The sequence below is a fragment of the Notechis scutatus genome, chromosome 3 (genome assembly GCF_049901735.1).
Source record: "Notechis scutatus isolate UNSWTSFEM ecotype Mainland chromosome 3, rNotScu1.2, whole genome shotgun sequence".
Lineage (NCBI taxonomy): Eukaryota > Metazoa > Chordata > Lepidosauria > Squamata > Elapidae > Notechis > Notechis scutatus.
This window is the reverse complement of record NC_142011.1, coordinates 117,322,541-117,344,016: the sequence shown is the minus strand read 5'-3', so window position 1 is coordinate 117,344,016 and position 21,476 is coordinate 117,322,541. Positions and strand designations below refer to the sequence as shown.

Below are 21,476 nucleotides of genomic sequence, written 5' to 3'. Positions count from 1 at the left end.
TACACAATTAAATCACTTTAAAATAAATCAGAGAACTGATGTTGTGTTTGGTTGTCTCTACTGAACTAATTACAATGTTTTTACAGCTGGTAAAATACAAATATTTGATTTAGATGTATTCGGTACATCTAGGAGAAGAGTTGGAGGTTGAAAAATACTGAAACCATCAACAACCTAAAAATACCATTTCCTTACTTCATCTTGTGGGAAACCAATGACATATTGTATAAGTAGCAGAAAAAAATATGGTCCCCTGGTATATGATAACCGTTATACTTCTGAGCCCCAAAGGATAGAAACCTGTGATTGTGTAAGGCAATTATCCTAGATGTGTGGTTGCAGTATTCTGGAAGTTTTCAAGTTTTTTAGTCCTAAATTTCGTTTTTTCCTAAGGATTTTAGTATTTAATTTCTGTCCTCAGAAAAAGTATGATTGTTACTAAATTGATTGTAAAGAAGAAATCTGGAGATATTTCTAGCTTCATAATTCTGAGCATCTCATTGTTCAGTAGCAGTCGTGAAAGAGCAGTAAAATACATAGCACAGAATTGATGAGTAGCTGAAAAATATACAGACCTTATTCTACTTAGGAATGAATTATGTTCTTGGGGCTGTTCATAAGTTCATTCTGATTGCAAGTCCAACTAGCAATAAAAATCATGTGCAGTACAGTTGTTACCTTACAGTACGTAATGGATCTGTTAATACAGTGGTTCCCAAACTTTTTCAGTCCACCGCCCCCTTGGTGCTACAAACTCATCCTCAGTGCCCCCCACCCAAGGGTGGGATTCAAATTTCTTAACAACCGATTCTGTGGGCGTGGCTTGATGGTCATGTGACTGGAACTTCAAGCGAGGCTGCAGCCTCACCCACCGCAGGAGCTGTGGGAAAAGTGAGCTGCAGGAAAGGTGAACCAGCCCACCCTGACTGACTCACCTTTCTCTCTGCCACCAGCCGCAGGAGGAAGGTAAGTTTGTAGGCAGTCGGGAAAGCCCAAACCTCAGCAGTTTGGGCTTTCTCGACTGCCTACAAACTTACCTTCCTCCTGTGGTTGGTGGCAGTGGGAAAGGTGAGCCTGTCAGGGCGGACCTGTTGCTATTCGGCTCCCCGCCAGCCCGCATGTCGCCAGCTGCTGGGGCTCGCAGGTCACCGCTGCTGAGGGGGGCAACCAGGAAGCACTCCGAGCCACCCCTCCAAGCATTTTAGCAGAGTATGGGCCGCTGCTATGCAAGCTCCATGGGCTGGAAGATCCACTCTCACGAGGCTTGACTCACATCATTCTCACAGCGGTGGCCCACATTCAGCCAAATCGCGCAGACTGGCGGGCGGCAGAGGGAAGGCGCGGCAGGTAAGGGGCGATGCAGGAGGCATAGCATCATGCTGCCTGGTCGCCCCACTCCCATCCCCGTCCCTAGCAGGCAAGGCCCAGCAGCTGTGGAGAATCCAAGCGACAATAGGTCAGCCTTGGCTCGCCTTCCTCTTGGCCACCAGCAAGACAGGCAAGTGTGGGGGGAGCTGAATTGCACCCTGCGAGGGGCCCACTTGCAGCACTCTTCTGCTACCCCCTTGCCTCTTAGCACCCCCCTGCCATCCCCCTTGCCTCTTAGCGCTCCCCTAAGTCATCCCAGGGGGCGGTACTGTCCACTTTGGGAACCACTGTATTAATACTATAGTGATGGAAGTTGGGAGAAGGTAGGAAAGAAAGTTGGGAGAAGGCGGGAAGGCTTTGTTTCTTGCATGACACTTTCATAAACACTATGCTACAAACCTTTTCCTGCCTTCTTCTCAATTCCACGACTGTCTAGTTTTGGTTACAGATTGTTTTGTTCCTATTAGCAAAAGCTTGCAACTTGAAAGTTGATTAGTAAGTACAGTGCTCCCTCCCACCAGATTTTTTTTTTATATCTTCATTGGAGCTGGCCAAGGTGAATGCAGGCATGTGGGTTTAAAAAGGAAGTGTTTCTTGTAGCTTTCCAGATGTACATTCTGAAGATTACTTTATGTTCGTGAATTATGCATGAGCTTCCTTTAATCATCTTACCGTAGTGAGAGGAGACTAGGCAAATGGGATGGGGGGCTAACAAAGATGGGATCTTATGGCTGGACCAAACTCACTGACCATGATGGGCCTTATTTTTCAATTGCAAATTCTAGGCTAGATGTTAGATTGGTTCTATCTAATGTGTGTCAGCTTTGTGACTCAATTCTGTTGAATTGAAGTCCTTTATTTGGTGGCAGCACCTATCAATATCAATAGTATTTAGACTTATGTACCACTTCATAGTGCTTTATAATGCACTCTTAAGTGATTTACAGAATTAGCCTATTGCCCCCAACAAGCTTGAAACTTCATTTTACCAACTAGGAAGGATGGAAGGCTGACTCAACCTTTGAGCTGTTCAGGATCGAAATGCTGGCAGTGGGTAGAGTCAGCCTGCAATACTGCATTCTAACCATTGTGCCACCATAGCTCAAATCTTGATTTATTTCAAGACCTAAATAGTAAAGACCCTTAGATGACAGTTTGTTGAAGGAATTCCAGGGCTGCTGGCTAGTCTGAGAAGTTGGAAATCTTCTAGAAGAAAATAATAACAAAAAAATGATATTTCCTTTAAGAAAGCTACATGAATGGAGTCACCAAGAATCAAGGCCACCTTCATTTTTTACTTACTGAATTCATCAGGAATTACTCTTGGAGTCAGAATTACCGAGGCTGTTTAAGGCTGTGGTGGCGAACCTATGCCACGCATGCCAGAAATGGCACACTGCGCCATCTCTCCAGGCACGGCAGCTGTCGTCCGTTGCTCTTCCAGGTTGCGGCATGCACATGCATGCTGGCCAACTGCTCTTCGCGTGCACGGGAGCGCCGGAAACCGGAAGAGCAGCTTCCTGGAATGCATGTGCGTGCCGGCCAACTGGGCTTCACATGCGCATGTGTGTTAGAAACTGGAAGATCAGGTGGCTGGTGAGCATGTGTGCGCTGGGAAGCCAAGCTTCCAGTTTCCGGTGCTCCTGCATGCGTGCGTCAGGGAGCTGCTGTTCTGGTTAGTTAGACTCATATCTCCATGTTTCACTTTTTCACTTTTGGATTCACAATGTGACAGTGACGGTGTCACAGTTAAAGAAAGTGAAAAGTTCTCTGTGTTACTGTGGTGGACAGTGAGAATCTGACATTGTGCCTTAGCTATACGATCTCCTGTTACAGAACACTTATGCTTTTCTTTCAATCCCAATCAGCTAATCTTTTACTGCTTACAAATGCTTTAGAGCCCTCTGAGGAGAAATTAAAGAAAACAGGCCTTATCAATGAGTCATATGATTGAATTTTACCTTTGAAATTGCCTTATCTCAGTTACCTCTTCAGTCTGGAATACTAATTTGTCAAGTAGCTAGGAAGATAAGTTTCAAGAGACTTTTTGCATAGCTTCTGTTTGTGACTTCATAGTATGAATTATTTGCATATAATAGAAAAATAAAGCTGGACTGTATCAGAAAATATCTCTGGTCTTGCATCCCCCTTGCAAACTCATTGCTGCCTTTCATGTGAATGAATGTCTTAACTGCAAGTCTGATTTCCTATTCAAAGACATAAAACTGGACATTATGAGAATCTGAAACATTGCTGCATATTTTCTCCATAGATTCAATGCTGCAGCCTGAAAACCTGCTACCTATTTGGGGTTTCACAGTACATTGCTTTTGTTTGAGAGTGAAAACTCAAGCTTTTTGTGACATTTATATTTAGAAGTAGAGAATACCCATGCAATTACGAAGTTTTGCATACATTGAGTTCATTCATGCTGGCATATTCCTTCAGTACCTTAAGATTACATTCTTGCCAACTGTACATTTTCATTTCAGCATTGTTTTTCTTGAATAAATAAGATACCTCTCTTACCATAGAACAATATGTCTAATGCAGTAAAGAGTACTTGTTCAACTAATTCAGTCTTGTCTACCCGTAGCAACTCTCAGGCAGGAGTTTTCCCCAGACCTATGTAGAAATGCTGGAATTGGACTTGCACACAGATTCTTTTCTTCTCAGGTATAAAAATTATTTGTCATTTAAAAAATAAATGGGCAATAATAAATAGCAAATTAACAATTGCAGTTTAATTCAGCACTTGTTTCCCAATGTAGAATTTATGTTTTTAAACATAGAAGCTGGCTTCTTCCTAAATTAATACGAAATTGCTGATTCATAACTATCCTCCTCGGTCACATCAAGGACAATGCCTGTAGGAGAAATTATCTTCTGAGTCCCCTTAAAGGAAGGGAAGATAGAGAGCCAAGATGTTTGCAAATAAAGAATTGAATTAGTTTCTTGTTTCTTGTGTATTGTACTGTTGCAGTCTGCGACCTATATTTACAAGCAGTGTCAGATCACAGGGTAAGCCATCCAACGAAAGTCTGTAAGATCTAGATTAATGATACAAATCACATGGAAATATCTGTTCTGACTCTGGTGCGTCCTGACTTTATTACAAGAGAAATTTAAAGTGAACACTAATACAGAAGCTATTTGTTTTAGCAGTTACTAACTTTTAGCGGTTTGCTAACGTCTCTCCTCTCTGTTCCCTGTTTTTTTTCTTCTTCTTTACTTTCAGAGCTACGTGTGATATATGAAACCTGCAGGAGATGTTGTAATGACTGTGAAATTACACTGAGGACAGATCTTGCTCCTTCCATTTTTTTGTGATTACTGCTCTTAGTATTGTGATTGATTATTTTCTACAGTAAGTGAGCTGGTTGCTTTGTCTGGTCCTTTTGTTTAAAAAAAGAGAAAGAAAGATGTCTGATCCTGATGTCCATCAAGATGCTGGCATCAAGCCAGGCTTGTTGGAAAAAAGCAACAATTCTGGTGATTCTCAGCCCTCAATCAATTTGGAAAGAAGGAACAAAAGTGGGATAATTAGTGAACCTTTGAACAAAAGTCTTAAGAAGTCTCGACCACTGTCCCATTACTCTGCCTTTGGTAGCAGCAGCACCTCATTAAGCGAACATTCGGAGAAATGTGTCCCTATGGCCAACAGCAGTGAGGCAATCATGGAAAAAAGCAATTCTACCTCAAAGCACAAAACCATCTCTGACATGTTGAGCAAATCAGATATTTCTCTGGAAGGACAGAACATCTTGCAACAGTTTGCTCAGTCCACAGAGTTGCTCAAAAGAGTAGTCCAGGAGCACATCCCCCTGCCTAATGACCACGGGACGGGCATCTCAGACATGGAAGCTGTCTCAACTGCTGAAACAATGAACAACCCATCTGATTTTCCTTACCTGGGGGCTTTTCCTATCAACCCTGGCCTTTTCATTATGACCCCTGCTGGTGTATTTTTGGCAGAAAGTGCACTCCATATGGCTGGCTTAGCAGAGTACCCAATGCAGAATGAATTGGCATCTGCCATCAATTCAGGGAAAAAGAAACGAAAACGATGCGGCATGTGTCCTCCTTGCAGAAGACGGATAAACTGTGAGCAGTGCAGCAGTTGTAGGAACCGTAAAACTGGACATCAGATTTGCAAATTCCGAAAATGTGAAGAACTTAAAAAGAAGCCTTCTGCTGCACTGGAGGTAATTGCTTTTGCTGACACAGCTTAATAATTCCCTCTCAACTGTCCTTTGTGGAATCAGATTATGAGGACTGGATGTGGAAATGTCAGAAGTTTGAATCCATTTATGGTTTATACCTTTATATTTTATATAGCCCAGTCTTTTCACAGATATAAATCCACACAGTTAATAATATTTAAAAGAGGGAGTATTAGTTTCCTTCATGAGGTATAATGAGCTAGAACCTTATAGCAAGTTAAGCAGCTGATATGGCGGTCACGGACTCCTCCATCCCAGACCGCATGCATGGATTCAGATTGCTTAGTATTTTTCCAAGCAAAGATAATAAATGTAAGAATTTCCTGTACATTAAAGAAAGAGGCTCTATTCTGTCTTCCCAGGATACATTTCTTGTTTAATGCTGTAGTGCTTTGAAGTGTTCACAATATTTTTATATGTGTTACTTTGATTTAAATATTTCAGAATGGTGTAAGATAAGCTTATATTAGAAGAAGGGCTAAGGGTAGAAGAAGGTATAGGTATAGCTTATTATTTTTTACAGCTGGAGGGATACAGGTAGCCCGTGACTTATGACAACAATTGAGCCCAAAATTTATGTTGCTAAGGAAGACAGTTAAGTGTGTTTTGCTCACTTTACCTTTCTTGCCACAATTGGCAAGAATTAAATGAATCATTACAGTTGCTAAGTTAACAACATGGTTTAGTGAATCTGGCTTCACCACTGATTTTGTTTGTCAGAAGGTCGCAAAATGTGACCACATGACACTGGGATACTTTCATAAATATGGGTCAGGTGCCAAGCATCCAAATTTTGGTCATGTTGTCATTGTGATGCTGTTAACGGTTGTGTGAAAAACTCATAAGTCACTTCTTTCACTAAACAAATTGTTGTAAGTTGAAGACTCTCTATTTGCATTTAAAGTTTGTAGCTTAGGTGGTGTAACTATGTATTCATGCTTTGAGCTAGAAGTGAATATGTAAAGATGTGGGGGTTTTGCCCTTTTCACGGAAGTTATTAAGTGATGGAAAGATTTACCACCTTGTATTATTTATGAGGAAGTTGTTAATATGCATGTCTCCTCTCAAGATGTGATCATCCATTAATCCAAATTAGTTTCAAACAAATGAAACTTGATGTAGCATAAGTTCTCAGAAGATTCAGATGTAGGCCAGAGTTCTCAGAAGATTTAGATGTAGGCCACTTAACAGCTTTCCTCCCTCCCTCATATTGTGGCACTCTTGACTTACCCCAGTACCTGCTTTTGGCTACATGTCTTCAAGGTCCCAAAGGTCTTGATTTACCCAGCTATACAAGATTCTTATAACTTGGAAACACAAGGAGCACAAGGACACAACACAAGGATTAGGACATGTCTATGTCTATATTCTAGAACACTCCATTATAATTCTTAAGATTCAAGATACTTCCTAAACTCTTTAGGAAATATCCAGTTCCTAGGAAGTTAACTTGTTATAAAGATTACATTCATTCTTTCATTTTATTTCATCAAACCCTTGGGATAGTATGAATTTTCTCGCAGATGTTTATCTGCCTGAACTTTGCTCAGTAGCTGACAATCTTGAAAGTCTGTGCCCAGAACCTTTATTAAATTTTTCTTGTTCATAGAATTTGATTTAGTAAAGCTCATTGATGTTTGACTAAGCATAGAGTTCCAAATCTTTGTAATTTGAAAGAATGGGTGCTTAAATATGGTGAATGTGAACTTTCAAATGAATGAATAAAGATTAGGCAATAAGGATTAGGATTATAATTGAGATACAAGCACAGCAAAATAGAGACATAAATAATTCCAGCATGTGAACAAAAATCAGTAATTAGATTTAACTTTTCTAATCTGCAAGCAAAGAAAAATGTGTATATAGTAGTTCATTTCACAAGTCGCATTAATGACTTAAAAGATAAATTTATTTGAATTTGGGGAGTGACATTAATTAAACAGTTTACTTCCATTTTACTTGGAAATGTACATAAATAAATTTTGATAGGCAATAACATTGGGGCTTCTTCTGCATAGTTGCAAAAAGGTAAGACAGTGGCAAATCACTTCCATGCTGTAATGAAGAAAATTGCATGGATATGATCAGCAATTCAGCAGGATTTGAACTTGATTCAAATTTCAAGAAAGCTAATTAGAATGTATGCACCAAAGCCATGATGGAGCACCTTCTGCAAGAAAAAAAATCCGATGTAGTTTGGAGCTTGGATAATGCCAATTTTGAATAGAGAAGAGAAAACAAAAGCAAAAGGTGATTATTTCTCTGAACTAAATTTCACCATTTGAGGCTACTTTTTCATAATGGAAGTGAGCATCGATATTCTCATGTGACATGCAGTTTTGTTAAATCTGTTGCATATAAATGATGCAGGTTTGATTTATTATTTGGGTGCATTGCTGATTCCTGAATTACAGGATTATCAGATTGCATCCAAAGCCTGTACATTATATTTGTGGAGAGGTGCCAAAATTTAAACCCTGATTTTATTTGACTGTACACGATGGATAGCAGTCTTATGGAATTCTTTTGCTGTGGAGGTCATTAACTAATAATAAATCTACTTACTGGAATTTGATGTCCTTGGAAGTTTGGTCCTTCAGTTTTTTGCTTAGATGACTGGAAGCCATTTGATAGCCTGTATGTTAAAATGCACCCTAGATGAGATGGAGATGGGTTGTCAACCCAATTGCATGATACTCAATCTGGGATACACTTTCTCTAAAATTTCAGTTATGCTGTTTGGGACTACTCTTGTCATAGGAGGTTGTCTCAGTGGTTAATTGGTGTGTTACCAACTAATAGTACTAAATGTATAAATTCACTCAGATTATTCCTATTGTTCTAATTAGAGTTATTTTTGAAAATAATCCAGTAATCCAGAATTGTACTACTACTGTACTAATTAGGATAGGTCAACAGAATATTGAGGTATCAGCTATATTGGGTTCTAGGCCATTTCTAGACCAAACTCAGGAAACTAATACTGTCCTTTTAAACCTTTAAACCTTTCTCCATCTGAAGACAGCCATCTGTCTTCTATATAGGACAGCAAGGGACTGGTTCCATGGAGGGCGGTTTTTCCATGGACCAGTGGGCATATTTTTGCATACTGTCTGGATATTGCATGTGCACAGATGGGGCTTTGTTCACTTGTGCGGCACAAATCCTGGTGGGCCGTGGGCTGGTGACAGTCCGTGGCCTAAGGGTTGTGGACCCCTGATTTAGGAAAAATCGCAGTGCCCTCTTTGCACTCGGCTAAGATGTTTCTCTTCTAGGCATTTTAGAATTTGGTAAAATCCAGAATGCATGTGTCTTTATTCCATTAGCATTGTGACATTTATTTACTATCCAAGCAATTTAGTTTTCCTATTTTATCATTTTCATTTCTTCAGGCAGTGTTAAAGTTTATTAAGAGAAATATCATCATTGGTGGATTAAACATAATAGTGTTTGAAAGGCAGTCATGCAGACAAAGAATCAGAGTAGTTCTCTGGGTCCAGAAAGAAAAGGCTATATAATGAATGGATGGAATAGAAAAAAGCACCAAGAACCTTCCAACTGGTGAGGGCTGTTTTGTTTGGGAGATCCCAATTTTGTTGGAGATGCCTAAGCAAAGTCTGAGCAGCAATCTATTGTGTAATTTTATAGTAATGTGTTGCATTGCAGTTCCTGCTTTGGACGTGTGTGAATAACAGTTGGATAAAAATGAAAGAGTCAGTAGAGGACAACCAGATACATATTTCTAGTGATCAAACCAGATAAAAGAGAGATTCATAACGTAGTCTCTTAAGGACTTGGCCCATAATCTTACCTTTTGTCATGAAGATGATTTTTCCTTTGGAGTTATAACTCAGTAGAAAAATTGCCCACATAGCCTTGAGTTTGACTGTGGTCTCCTAGAGATAAAGATTGAAAAGAAGTACAGTATATTAAAATACAGTACAGTAGACAATGAAAATGGTATATGGATCAACAGTGTCAAGTCAACCATCTCAGTTGGCACCAGAGGTGGTATTCAGCAGGTTCTGACCAGTTCTGGAGAACCGGTAGCAGAAATTTTGAGTAGTTTGGAGAACCAGCCAATACCACCTCAGACTGGAGATTTCACAGTATCCTTCCCTTGCCACGCCCACCAAGCCACGCCCACAGAACCGGTAGCAAAAAAATTTGAATCCCACCACTGGTTGGCACATTCTGAAAAAGGAATTCCTGGTCCAATTAGTTCAACAAGAGTGAAACTTTATTGAACGATCCATCTAGGTACAGCAGAAGCAAAGCCAGTTGTGAGGTTTTCCCGTGAGAAATCTGCATAGGTAAAACCAGTTGCACACAGTGTTTTTGTTTTGGAAAAACAGTCTGTGCCGCTTGAACAGACTGGAACCTGACCTTGATGGGTATCTCTTCTCAGGCAGCAGAAGGCTCTCATGCATTCCTCAGACCTCCCCCCTTGCTAGGAATTTACCAACCCCTTTCCCATTTCTGTTTGGCAAACTGTGAGCTGAAATCAGGAACAGGCAATGATAAAGCCAAGTCAGTTTTGACAGACAGCTTCATTCAGTTGCCAGATTTGTGCATGTCTTACATGATCCTGTTTCTTTTTGTTATATTTCATGGTGCAGGTATGTATTCATACATAAAAACATACTTTATTCATTAAGGCAATAGTCAGTTTCTGTTAATTATTTTCCCAGTATGCCTTCGTATCCACCATACGGAGACAATTTTTTTGTGTGAAATATTTAAATTGGATTTTTGTGGTGATTTAAATCACAAATTTAAAATTGCTATTTAAAAGCATCCATCCTGAGTAGAAAATCCAATAGGTCCTTCCTCTGTCTAATTAATACAGGACACAGAGTCAGTGGATTGTGGTCACTGATTGTTCAGAGCCGCCTGTCTTCTGATTTGCAAGAGCTGTCATCATCTCACAGTAAGGATTTCTTCACTTCACTCCCATCCTAGGACTTTTCACAGGTAGTCCTCAACTTACAACCACAATTGGAAACAAAAATTTATGCTGCTATGTGAGACATTTGTTAAGTGAGTTTTGCCCCATTTTACGACCTTTCTCGCCACAGATGTGAATCATTGCAGTTGTTAAATTAGTAACATGGTTAATTGAATCTGGCTTTCTCATCGACTTTGCTTGTCAGAAGATCGCAAAGGGAGAATGACATGACCCTGGGACATTATAATCGTTATAAATATGAATCAGCTGACAAGCGTCTACATTTTGATCACATGACCATGGGGATGCTGTAATGGTTATAAGTATGAAAAATGGTCATAAGTCCTTTGTTTCAGTGCTGTTGTAACTTTGAATGATCACCAAATGAACTGTTGTAAGTTGAGGACTACCTGTATTTTGATTCATAATTTGTTAGTGAGAAATGCAGGAAATGGTATTTCTCTGCCTAAAACAGGCCAAACATTGCATACAGGTCCTGCTGAAATCTAGAACCTCCTAACTAATCTTAATCATTAAGAGCCTGCTTAAAACAAATTACTCTAAGTGTGTTCAGGCAGTGTATTTCTGCAATTCTAAGTTTCAACTTGGACAGATGATGTACACGATCCAAGGACTTTTAAAAAGATATAGAGAGTGGAGGGTACGCTCTGGTATGGTGCATCAAATGAAGGAAAACACCGTAAAGAAAATCCCAATATGGATCAGTAATATACAAAACATTTCAAATGTCAACTATTTCACAACTGCTTTACATTTGAAATATACTTACCAAAGCTCAAAAGGTCTACCAAAGCTTTGCTTTGAGTTCAAAATCACTTTGTTTTAATGTCAAAACGCATCAAATGTTTTACACCGAAAACATCAAAAAACTGACATAAAAACTGGCGTAAAACATTTCCAAAGTAATCAGTTATAGAGCCTTGGTGACGCAGTGGTTAGAGTGCAGTACTGCAAGCTACTCCTACTGCAGTTGGGCAGATCAAATCCCACCAGGCTCAAGGTTGACTCAGCCTTCCATCCTTCCGAGGTGGGTAAAATGAGGACCCAAATTGTTGGGGGCAATAGGCTGACTGTAAATCGCTTTGAGAGGGCTGTAAAGCACTATAAAGTGGTATATAAATCTAAGTGCTATTGCTATTTCAGACTTCAAAAAGGGGATTTCAAATTTGAATAGTTTGAAGATACTTTATGAATTTGAAGTGGCTCAATTATGAAGAGTTTTATTATAATACAATCACTCACTCCATTAAGAAATAAAGTTACTAAATTGCACCAATGTTGCATTCTACTGAAATTCCATGTAAATTTTCAGAATTTAATGTTTGAAGAATAAAGAAATACAAAGATCTGAGTCCTGCATCATTAGGAATGCATAAAAAGAATTCATCAAATGCATATGTAGATGTTTAAAAATAATTATTAATTTGCTCTTTACTAAAAAAAAAATCTACTTGTTATTGAATGAGGTATCTGATTCTGTTCTATAACTGGCAAAATAAAAACTCTTTTAAGGAAACTGGAAGCTAATGTCATAGAAATATGTGCAAAAGTGTTTGTGGGTCTCCAAAAAATTTTTAAATCTATACTTACATTTCTTTTAATCTAGAAAGAGGGAGGATTGCCTCTTTTGTAATTCTTGAAGTAATAGATTGTATCACAATGATAAATCTATAGAATGTTCAAGAAAAATATAAATAATTTTGTGCGAAGATTAAAAGAATGTGTAGTTAAAAACTAGCAAAATTTTAATATTGCAATACATATATGAACTGTATAAAGACCAGATAGAACCTCAATGTCAGGAGATTAGTGTAGTATGAATAAATATTATAAATATTTCAATTCAGATAGTTTTGTTTCTCTGCTTTCAAGCTTTTTCATGTCCACTCCAAATTGAGTTAGCAAAATGGTTTACCTAGTTTGCTCAAACTAGACTGCTTTCATTTTCAGATTTGTACCTTTGGAGCTAATTCCTATTTTTGAAATAGGGAGCACAACAAATCACATACAGATAGTTGTAAATATACATATAAAATGTGTATTAACTATGCTAAACCTATTAGCATAGTCTCATTAGATGAAATCCGTCTTGGCTATCAGAGAAAACATTTTTCTAAAATGTGTACTTTTGATCAAAATGTATAAAATGTAACACAGGTCTTTGAGTGAGAAACCACTAAAGCCTTCCCAGCATTGTTTATTTTATGCCCCGATTTTCTATTCAGGGACTACTCCAGGTGCTATTATCCTATGCTGATTCTGCTGTTAGACAAATAAAAACATGCAAAGAAAATGCTGAACCTTGCAATTCTACAATAAGTTACAAATATGCAACATATATCTAGTTCCCCGTGAAGCATTAATTTAACCATGGGTAAAAAGATAATATAAAAGAAAACACTGAAATGCTTACTTTTCTAGAAACTCCAAATAGTAGTTTCTGTGGTTTGTAGGATCAAAGAGGAGCCAACGTCTGTCTGTCTGGATATACGAGTACATGCCCCTTTGAGATATTTAAAGTAATAATTCATCTATAGAACGGAGGTGGTAATGGACAATGAAAAATTATGTATGCAGCAAGTATGACAACATCCAGTTGTGGTTATCATATTCATCTGAGAAAGATTCAGAAGACCCAGAATTCTTTGAAAGTAATTTTGGTTTTGCAAGGCAGATTTATTTCTGTACCAGCTCTTTACTCGGGCTTTGTTTTTCCTGAATTGTTCCTTCGTTCAGTATAATAGCTCTGTGTGGCAAGAACTTGCCCCCTTTTGTACAATTGAGTTGAAATAAATGGAACAGATTAGACATTGTTAAATTTAAATACTGCAAAAATCAACACCTCCAGTTTAGGAGAGTTAAAATATAAAATGAATGAATTCTTAGGAGTGCTTGGACCCTTTGGCTGGATCCACATATTGCATTTAAGACTTAATCTGCTTTGTGTGCTTTTGATTTAGTTTGCTGTATGAAGCTTGTAACGGAGTGTTTTAAAAAAAAAACATAGTTTATGGTTTAGCTCTCATATAAACCCCTATCACCATGGCTTAATTTAATTAACCATGGTTAAAAAGAATCCTGTAAAGTGTATGCTATATTTTCCTGTGCATACTTACCTGCCTTTTGCCACTTGATCACTGATAATAAGGCTAATTTTAATTGGCAATTGATGTTCAAAAGTATGAAAAACTCTGCACTTCTGTGTTTCATGCATCTATGAACAAATTACAATGCTGCATAATATTCTTGTTGTAAAGAATATTCAATGGAGGAGGATATTAAGCTACCCTGGTAATATGATATTGCTTATCAGTGGTCTTTTGAGAGCATTAATCATACCCGAATAGGACAGAATAAGATGATGTTCCACAATGTTCACTGATTGCAACAAACAACATGCTATATATCCCTTATTCTTGATCCCCTCTTCTTGAGTTTAAGGCATAGTTGTCCTGCTCCTGAGCTGTTCCATAGCAAATATTTTGCCCTTGAAAATGCAAATAAACTAAATGGAAAGCATTTTGTAATTGAGGATGCTTTTGCTATTTACAACTTAATGGACACCTACTTAGTGAATGAAAAGAAGCATAGAAATTCTTTTCAAAGATAGAGGCCATGCTCTTCCCCACCTCTCTGCCACAAAGTAAAGCTATGTTAAGATAAATTAACTACTGGTTGTCTTTATTATGTAATCTCTCTCTTTTTCCAATCTCCCCTCCCACCAAAAAACCTGGTTTGCAAGACCAAACCAAAGCACAACCACTTCGGAATCTCAAAAGTAGGGCATCAAGATATTCAGAACGTCTGCTCTTCTGAGGCTACTGCCTCTGTATATGGATATATACACATGACTTCTTTTTTAAAAAAATTTTTATTGGTTTTTAAAACAAACATAAACAAACAAAACATAAAAACATCAAGCCAACTTCCATATATATACATACAGTGTGCCGATTGGTTTACAAATTGTTTTGTGCTTCCATTTTGTAGTCTTCAATTACAATTAAATTGTATATAATCTCGTATTTTCAATCAAATATTAAATGCATTAATATCATTATTAATCAATCATTTGACTATACTTTTATTCATTCATGCTTTACAAAATAATCATATTTTACTTAATTTGTTTTATGACAGTTCATATTATCATCCCAAATCTATCCTAGAATCATTTTGTAGATATAATAAGAAAAGAATACATCTTTATATATTTAGTATTTTCTAAAAGTCTACATATTTCATTACTATATTTTATTGTCTAACCATTCATAGAATAGATCCCAAATTTTATAAAATTGTTTATTATCTTGTTCTCTAATTTCAAATGCAATCTACTCATTTCAGCACATTCCAATATTTTCTTAATGATTTCCTCCTGTGATGGTGTTTCCTCATTTTTCCAGTTTTTAGCAAATACAATCCTAGCCACTGTTAATACATTTTCAATCAGGTATTTCAAGTCTTTACTATATATTTCAGGTAAAATTCCCAATAAAAATGTCTCTGGTTTCAAATCTATATGTTTTTTTGTCATTTTTTCCAACCACGTGTGGATTTTAGTCCAGTATTTTTTAGCATCCGCACAAGTCCACCACATATGGTAATATGAGCCAGGTGTCTGATGACATTTCCAACATTTTTCAGATTTATTCTTGAACATTCTTGCTATTCTTGTGGGGAAATGCCACCTGTAAAACATCTTATACAACTTTTCTTTATATGCTGTTGACATCTTATACAAATTTTCTTTATATGCTGTTGAGATATATACACATGACTTCTAAAAGAGTAATCACTATCTTCTGAATAAACAGCCCCTTTTATCGTTAAAGTATATACTGGTGACTCAGATGTTTGAACTCACACTTAGGATCATACTTCAGTGTTGACCATTCCAGGAATCCAAACATTTAGCAGGACCCAAGTATGGGAAACATTGTACTAGGGGTTAGCTAGCTAGTATGTTAAATGAAAATGCACACTTAATTTCCCTTATCTGTGACTCACAGATGACCCATTTTGGTATGTTATATAACTTGGCAATTTGACTTTAAAAAAAAAATATTGGAGTGCAGGTTCATTCATGAAAATAAGAGGGAGGTTAAATTTTTTGTTCTTTTAATTTATGAAAACAAATCAAAATTTATTTTTGGCCCGCTTTTAACTTTTTGAAATAGGGTGTGATCATCTCTAGATGCTACATAATTATTTACACAAATAGTATATCATGCTGTAACCATATTCTATAAATCTATAAGATTAGATGTGGGAATTTATTGAGAGCATTCCTCATTATGCCAAATGGAATAGCAAGCTAATTCCTTGAGATGGGAATTCCACAATCCATATGAGGGCCTGGAGGATAATGAATAGTTATTGGTTGAGAATCCAGTTGATTTCAGCTGGACCAATTGTGCTATTTTTATGGATAATTCCCATAAGTCTAAGAACAGAACTGAGTGTTACGCATGCTTTCCGCACTTTCCTAATTTCTCTAAGATATGATGAAGCTGAATATTTGATTGCCTAGTTCAAGGCTGAAGTTAGTAGATAGCTTTCCACATGAAAAAAATCATTCTTATTAAGAATATTATATATTTAGGATAATCTCCTTTTTGCCCCCCATATTTCAAACAAAGCAGGTTCTATGCCTTATTATTATCAGAATATTTTTAGCTGAGTAAAGAAAAGGAGCTTCTTCCATCTTCCTGTATACATGCTAGGGAAGTGCTGTTCATGATCTCATTTCCTTTTGACATGCACAGCAATATTGTGATCAATCATTTAGAGAAGCGCTTCCTTGTTTTGTATTTTTCCATCATTTATGTCTTTTTCCAGTTTGTGTAATCATTGTTATTTTATCACATCCAATCACATTTCTGGTGCCCTCTGCCTCCTATGGCTCTAAAGGCCTCATTTTATAAGAGTCTTAAATGTAGAATCCAATTACCCTCTTCTGACAGATGTTCTCTTTGACGTGTGTTTAGAGGACAAGTGTATAATTCTGACTGCCAGATGTTCATGGCACTGGCTCCTTTACATAGTGGCAAAGTATCCTTCAGGATGACATTTCTGCTGTGGCATCTAGTAGTAGTTAAAGTTTCTGCAATATAGAAACCTTTTCTATACTGATTATTGGCTCATATTAATGCCTGAAGCTGGCAGTCCCATTACATTGACAAGAATTTTGATGCAATTGACATCAGGTTTTATTCTTTCTGAGATTAATTCTTGTATGAATTTCCTCACTTGCTTGAAGTGCAAAAGTGTTGGCTCTGATGAGGAGGAGCCTCATGAGAACAAGAGAAAATAAATTTAAATTTTAGAGTGCAGTCATTCCTATTACAGTCGTGTTATGATAACTCTAATGTTGGTCCTGGTTCTTCACTACTTTCCATTTCTTTGCTATTCTGAAGGACCTGCTTATAAAGAACATGGTTTTTGTGGTTGTAATGTTGGAAGATAAGGGCCAAGAAAGGTTTGCAGGTTTGCTATGCTGCTAGTCTGTCCCCTTTCCTTCATTCAATAAATAAGTTTGTGGATTTGACATGTTGCTATTTTGTAATTTTTCACTCATTTACACAGATAATGACACGGATCTTAAGCTCTGAGGTTTCTTGTTCTTGCATCCATTGATCAAAATAAGAAACTAGTTGCTCCCCTTATATTTTCACCCAGTTCTCCTTACTATTCTTGTTAGAATGAGAATGATTCGGGATATACAGGTGAAACTTGAAAAATTAGAATATTGTGCAAAAGTTCATTTATTTCAGTAATGCAACTTAAAAGGTGAAACTAATATATGAGATAGACTCATTACATGCAAAGCAAGATAGTTCAAGCCGTGATGTGTCATAATTGAGATGATTATGGCTTACAGGTCATGAAAACCCCAAATCCACAATCTCAGAAAATTAGAATATTGTGAAAAGGTTCAATATTCTAGGCTCAAAGTGTCCCACTCTAATCAGCTAATTAAGCCATAACACCTGCAAAGGGTTCCTGAGCCTTTAAATGGTCTCTCAGTGTGGTTCAGTAGGAATCACAATCATGGGAAAGACTGCTGACCTGACAGTTGTGCAGAAAACCATCATTGACACCCTCCATAAGGAGGGAAAGCCTCAAAAGGTAATTGCAAAAGAAGTTGGATGTTCCCAAAGTGCTGTATCAAAGCACATTAATAGAACATTATGTGGAAGGGAAAAGTATGGAAGAAAAAGGTGCACAAGCAGCAGAGATGACCGCAGCCTGGAGAGGATTGTCAGGAAAAGGCCATTCAAAAGTGTTGGGGACTTTCACAAGGAGTGCCCTGAGGCTGGAGTCAGTGCATCAAGAGCCACCACATACAGACGGATCCTGGACATGGGTTTCAAATGTATTCCTCTTGTCAAGCCGCTCCTGAACAACAAACAACATGAGAAGCGTCCTACCTGGGCTAAAGAAAAACAGAACTGGTCTGTTGCTCAGTGGTCCAAAGTCCTCTTTTCTGATGAGAGCAACTTTTGCATCTCATTTGGAAACCAAAGACCCAGAGTCTCAAGGAAGAATGGAGAGGCACACACTGCAAGATGCTTGAAGTCCAGTGTGAAGTTTCCACAGTCTCTGTTGATTTGGGGAGCCATGTCATCTGCTGGTGTTGGTCCACTGTGCTTCATTAAGTCCAGGGTCAACGCAGCCGTCTACCAGGAGATTTTGGAGCACTTCATGCTTCCTTCCGCAGATGAGATGACTTCATTTTCCAGCAGGACTTGGCACCTGCCCACACTGCCAAAAGCACCAAAACCTGGTTCTATAACCGTGGGATTACTGTGCTTGATTGGCCAGCAAACTCGCCTGACCTGAACCCCATAGAGAATCTATGGGGCATTGCCAAGAGAAAGATGAGAGACATGAGACCGAACAATGCAGAAGAGCTGAAGGCCGCTATTGAAGCATCCTGGTCTTCCATAACACCTCAGCAGTGCCACAGGCTGATAGCTTCCATGCCAAGCCACATTGAGGCAGTAATTGCTGCAAAAGGGGCCCAAACCAAGTATTGAGTACATATGCATGCTTATACTTTTCAGAGGTCCGATATTGTTCTATGTACAATCCTTGTTTTATTGATTGCACGTAATATTCTAATTTTCTGAGATTGTGGATTTGGGGTTTTCATCAGCTATAAAACATAATAATCTCAATTATGAAAAATCACGACTTAAACTATCTTGCTTTGCATGTAATGAGTCTATCTCATATATTAGTTTCACCTTTTAAGTTACATTACTGAAATAAATGAACTTTTGCACGATATTCTAATTTTTTTGAGTTTTACCATTATACTTATCCTAAATCTTGTTACCTTGCCTCATCTTTTGATTGGGTGTTTGCTGAACTTGTGGCAAATCTGTTTATTTCCCAACATGACTGTGGCTTCTGAGATGGATCTGACGGTGGCCCAAATTTAACTTTTATGGTTGTAAATTGGCAACTATTTGTACATTATTTGTGCTGCAAATAATATCAAGTTATACAACAGAGCTCTTCTTTTTTTTTTTTTTAACAAATTTGTATTAATTTTTAAAGACATACAAAACATACAAAAATTCAAGACATAAAAACATAAAAAATCTCTTTTCTGAAAGTTGCTTAATCCCGGGTCAAAACTCTTGGTACAGACACACATTCAAATTCATATTCATTTTACATACCATTCCATATCTTATTACATTTTCATTTTTCTATATAGCTTCTCCTTTCTTTTAAATTTTCTCAATTTTATTTTATTTATCTCCTCTCAATTCAAATCATAATATTTATTCTTTGTCTGTTCTATTTCCAACTATCCGTTTATCTTTCTTCTTAAAAGAAAAAAAAAGAAAAACCTCCTGTACACTGATTGGAGTATGACGCCTATGTCTCTTTCCCCTATATTTATAATACTTGATTTAAAATACATAACTTACGTTGGGATTCTGTCTGGTACATACTGACATTATACAATATCATCAAAACCAATACAAATCTATTCATTAATATTAATATTTATTCATATCTTAAACATCTAGCACATTTCTTATCAATTAGGTCACATATTTCTATGGGAGCACCTATTTGCCATATTAATTCCATCCCCCACATCACATATTGTAGATCATTATTACATTACATGTTCCCCTCTCCTTCTTCAAACCTCTCATTTCACGAATAGTTTCACTATTATAACATAGCCTAATCATTTGTGTTAACAATCATTTATATCTTTAGACATTTTACACATTTCAATTAATTATCATACCATTATGGGAACACTTCTTATACTTTCCAAAATTATCCCCCCCACATCACCGATCTTAAATCATTATTTCATTAAAGTACTCCCCTCTCTTAACAAAAATTTCACTAAATTATACTAAATATTTATCACATTTTAAATTACATATTAATTCCAATCTTCTATAATTATTTCTAAATACAAATATAAAAATGCAATCTTATGTACCTTTCTAGAATCCCTTTTCCAATAAAATCTATCCATTATCTCTAAAAAACTTTTGTTTTTTTGCATTTTGCTCCCCACCATTAAAGTTTCTCATCCCTTCCTTTCTCCCTTGCTTCTTCTTCTCCTTATTCTCTTTACCCCCTTGTCTCTCCACCTCCCTTTTATCCTGTTTTCCCTCTTTCTGTTGTTTCCTAACACGATATCCTCTTTTCACCTTATTCTTCTCTTTTGGATTGTTTTCCCAGGTCTTAAAGTCTTCTTTCTCCTTTTTCTCCTCCTTCTTTTCTTCCCCAACCAAAGTCATATGTTCTTCAAAAATGGCTTCTTCTTTATCCTGCTCATACGATTTTACATAAGCACAGACCGCCATTTCTATAAACTGAAAAAGAGTGCCAAAGACATCTTTCCCTTCTTGCTTTTCTCTTTCATATTTTTGATGTATAAGTTCTAGTTCATCCACAACTGATGCCATTGTACAGAGAAAATTTTTTTTCAAAACAACCACCCAAGTACTTTTAGTCTGAGATAATTCTCATAAAATCCAAAGTCATCAAACAGTCCAATCAGTTGATTCTTTTTAATACTTTCTCTTTTTCCACTTTCTCTTTTTGGGATAAAGTTTGATCACAAAGTTCTCTTTAAAATATATCTTTAGGAAGTCTTATTGCTGTTTAATAGCTCTTTAAAATTAACTCTTTAAAGTTTTAGGCAGTCTTCTCCTTATTTTCAGGTTGCTCCAATTTTTTTTTTCTCTCCCTTCCCACTCACAGCCAAAAAGAAATTCTTCTTCTTTTTTTTTTTCCCCTTTGAATATTCAGAAATCCTTGCTCCTTCAATATTCATTTACCTCCAGAACAGATTCCCGGATTTCTCTTATAGTTCCACTGCTGTCACGTTAGGGAGGAGAGTGAAAGGCAAGAAGAAGAAAAAACTTACTCTTTTAAAATGTTCCCCGCTTGTATCTCTTTCTAGAAACAAAGTATCCTTTGCAGCCTTCCAGGTTACAGGAACTCTCTCTCTTAACTTTATCCCAGTCAGAAGCAACTTCCACAGCTCTTCCCTCTTCCTCCAGCACAAATCTTACCCGGCTGCCGGCTTCTTTGAGGCGGCCATTACTGACCGCCGCTCCACCACCTCAGGAAAAAGGGGTTATTCCGGCTGGAAAGGGGGTCTGCGTTACCCCCAAACCTCTGTCCGGATCCCCTCTCTCTTCGGCTGCCTCTACAAGGCAGCCATAGCCCCCAGACCTATTTAGATCGGGGGCACCTTGGCAGCGAACGTGGCAGGGATCGCAGAGGCGCGAATTCCTGCCGCTACCGAAGCCGTGCAAAACCGGAAGCCACAACAGAGCTCTTCTTCTTCCACCTGTTTTGTTTTGGTAGATCAGTAACTGATAAAAAATTGAATAACATGGGGCAAGAACTTTTCTATG

General features: G+C 37.5%; 1 protein-coding gene across 28 annotated transcripts in view; it reads left to right on the top strand.

Moving 5' to 3' along the window:
* The window catches only part of CXXC5 (CXXC finger protein 5), a 122,859-nt gene that overhangs the window by 84,614 nt on the left and 16,769 nt on the right, over positions 1-21,476 (top strand). For 14 of the 28 annotated variants that reach the window (XR_015748749.1, XM_087961050.1, XM_087961041.1 and 11 more), the window contains one exon: positions 4,607-5,573. Coding sequence is in view for 20 of the 28 variants with exons in the window: in XM_087961050.1 (XP_087817176.1) it covers positions 4,791-5,573 (783 nt within the window). In the remaining 8 variants the exon portion in view is untranslated. Of the gene's footprint in view, positions 1-3,964; positions 4,045-4,606; positions 5,574-10,440; positions 10,522-21,476 lie in introns of all 28 variants that reach the window. The other 14 variants (XM_087961048.1, XM_087961049.1, XM_087961057.1 and 11 more) reach the window with 3 other exon arrangements.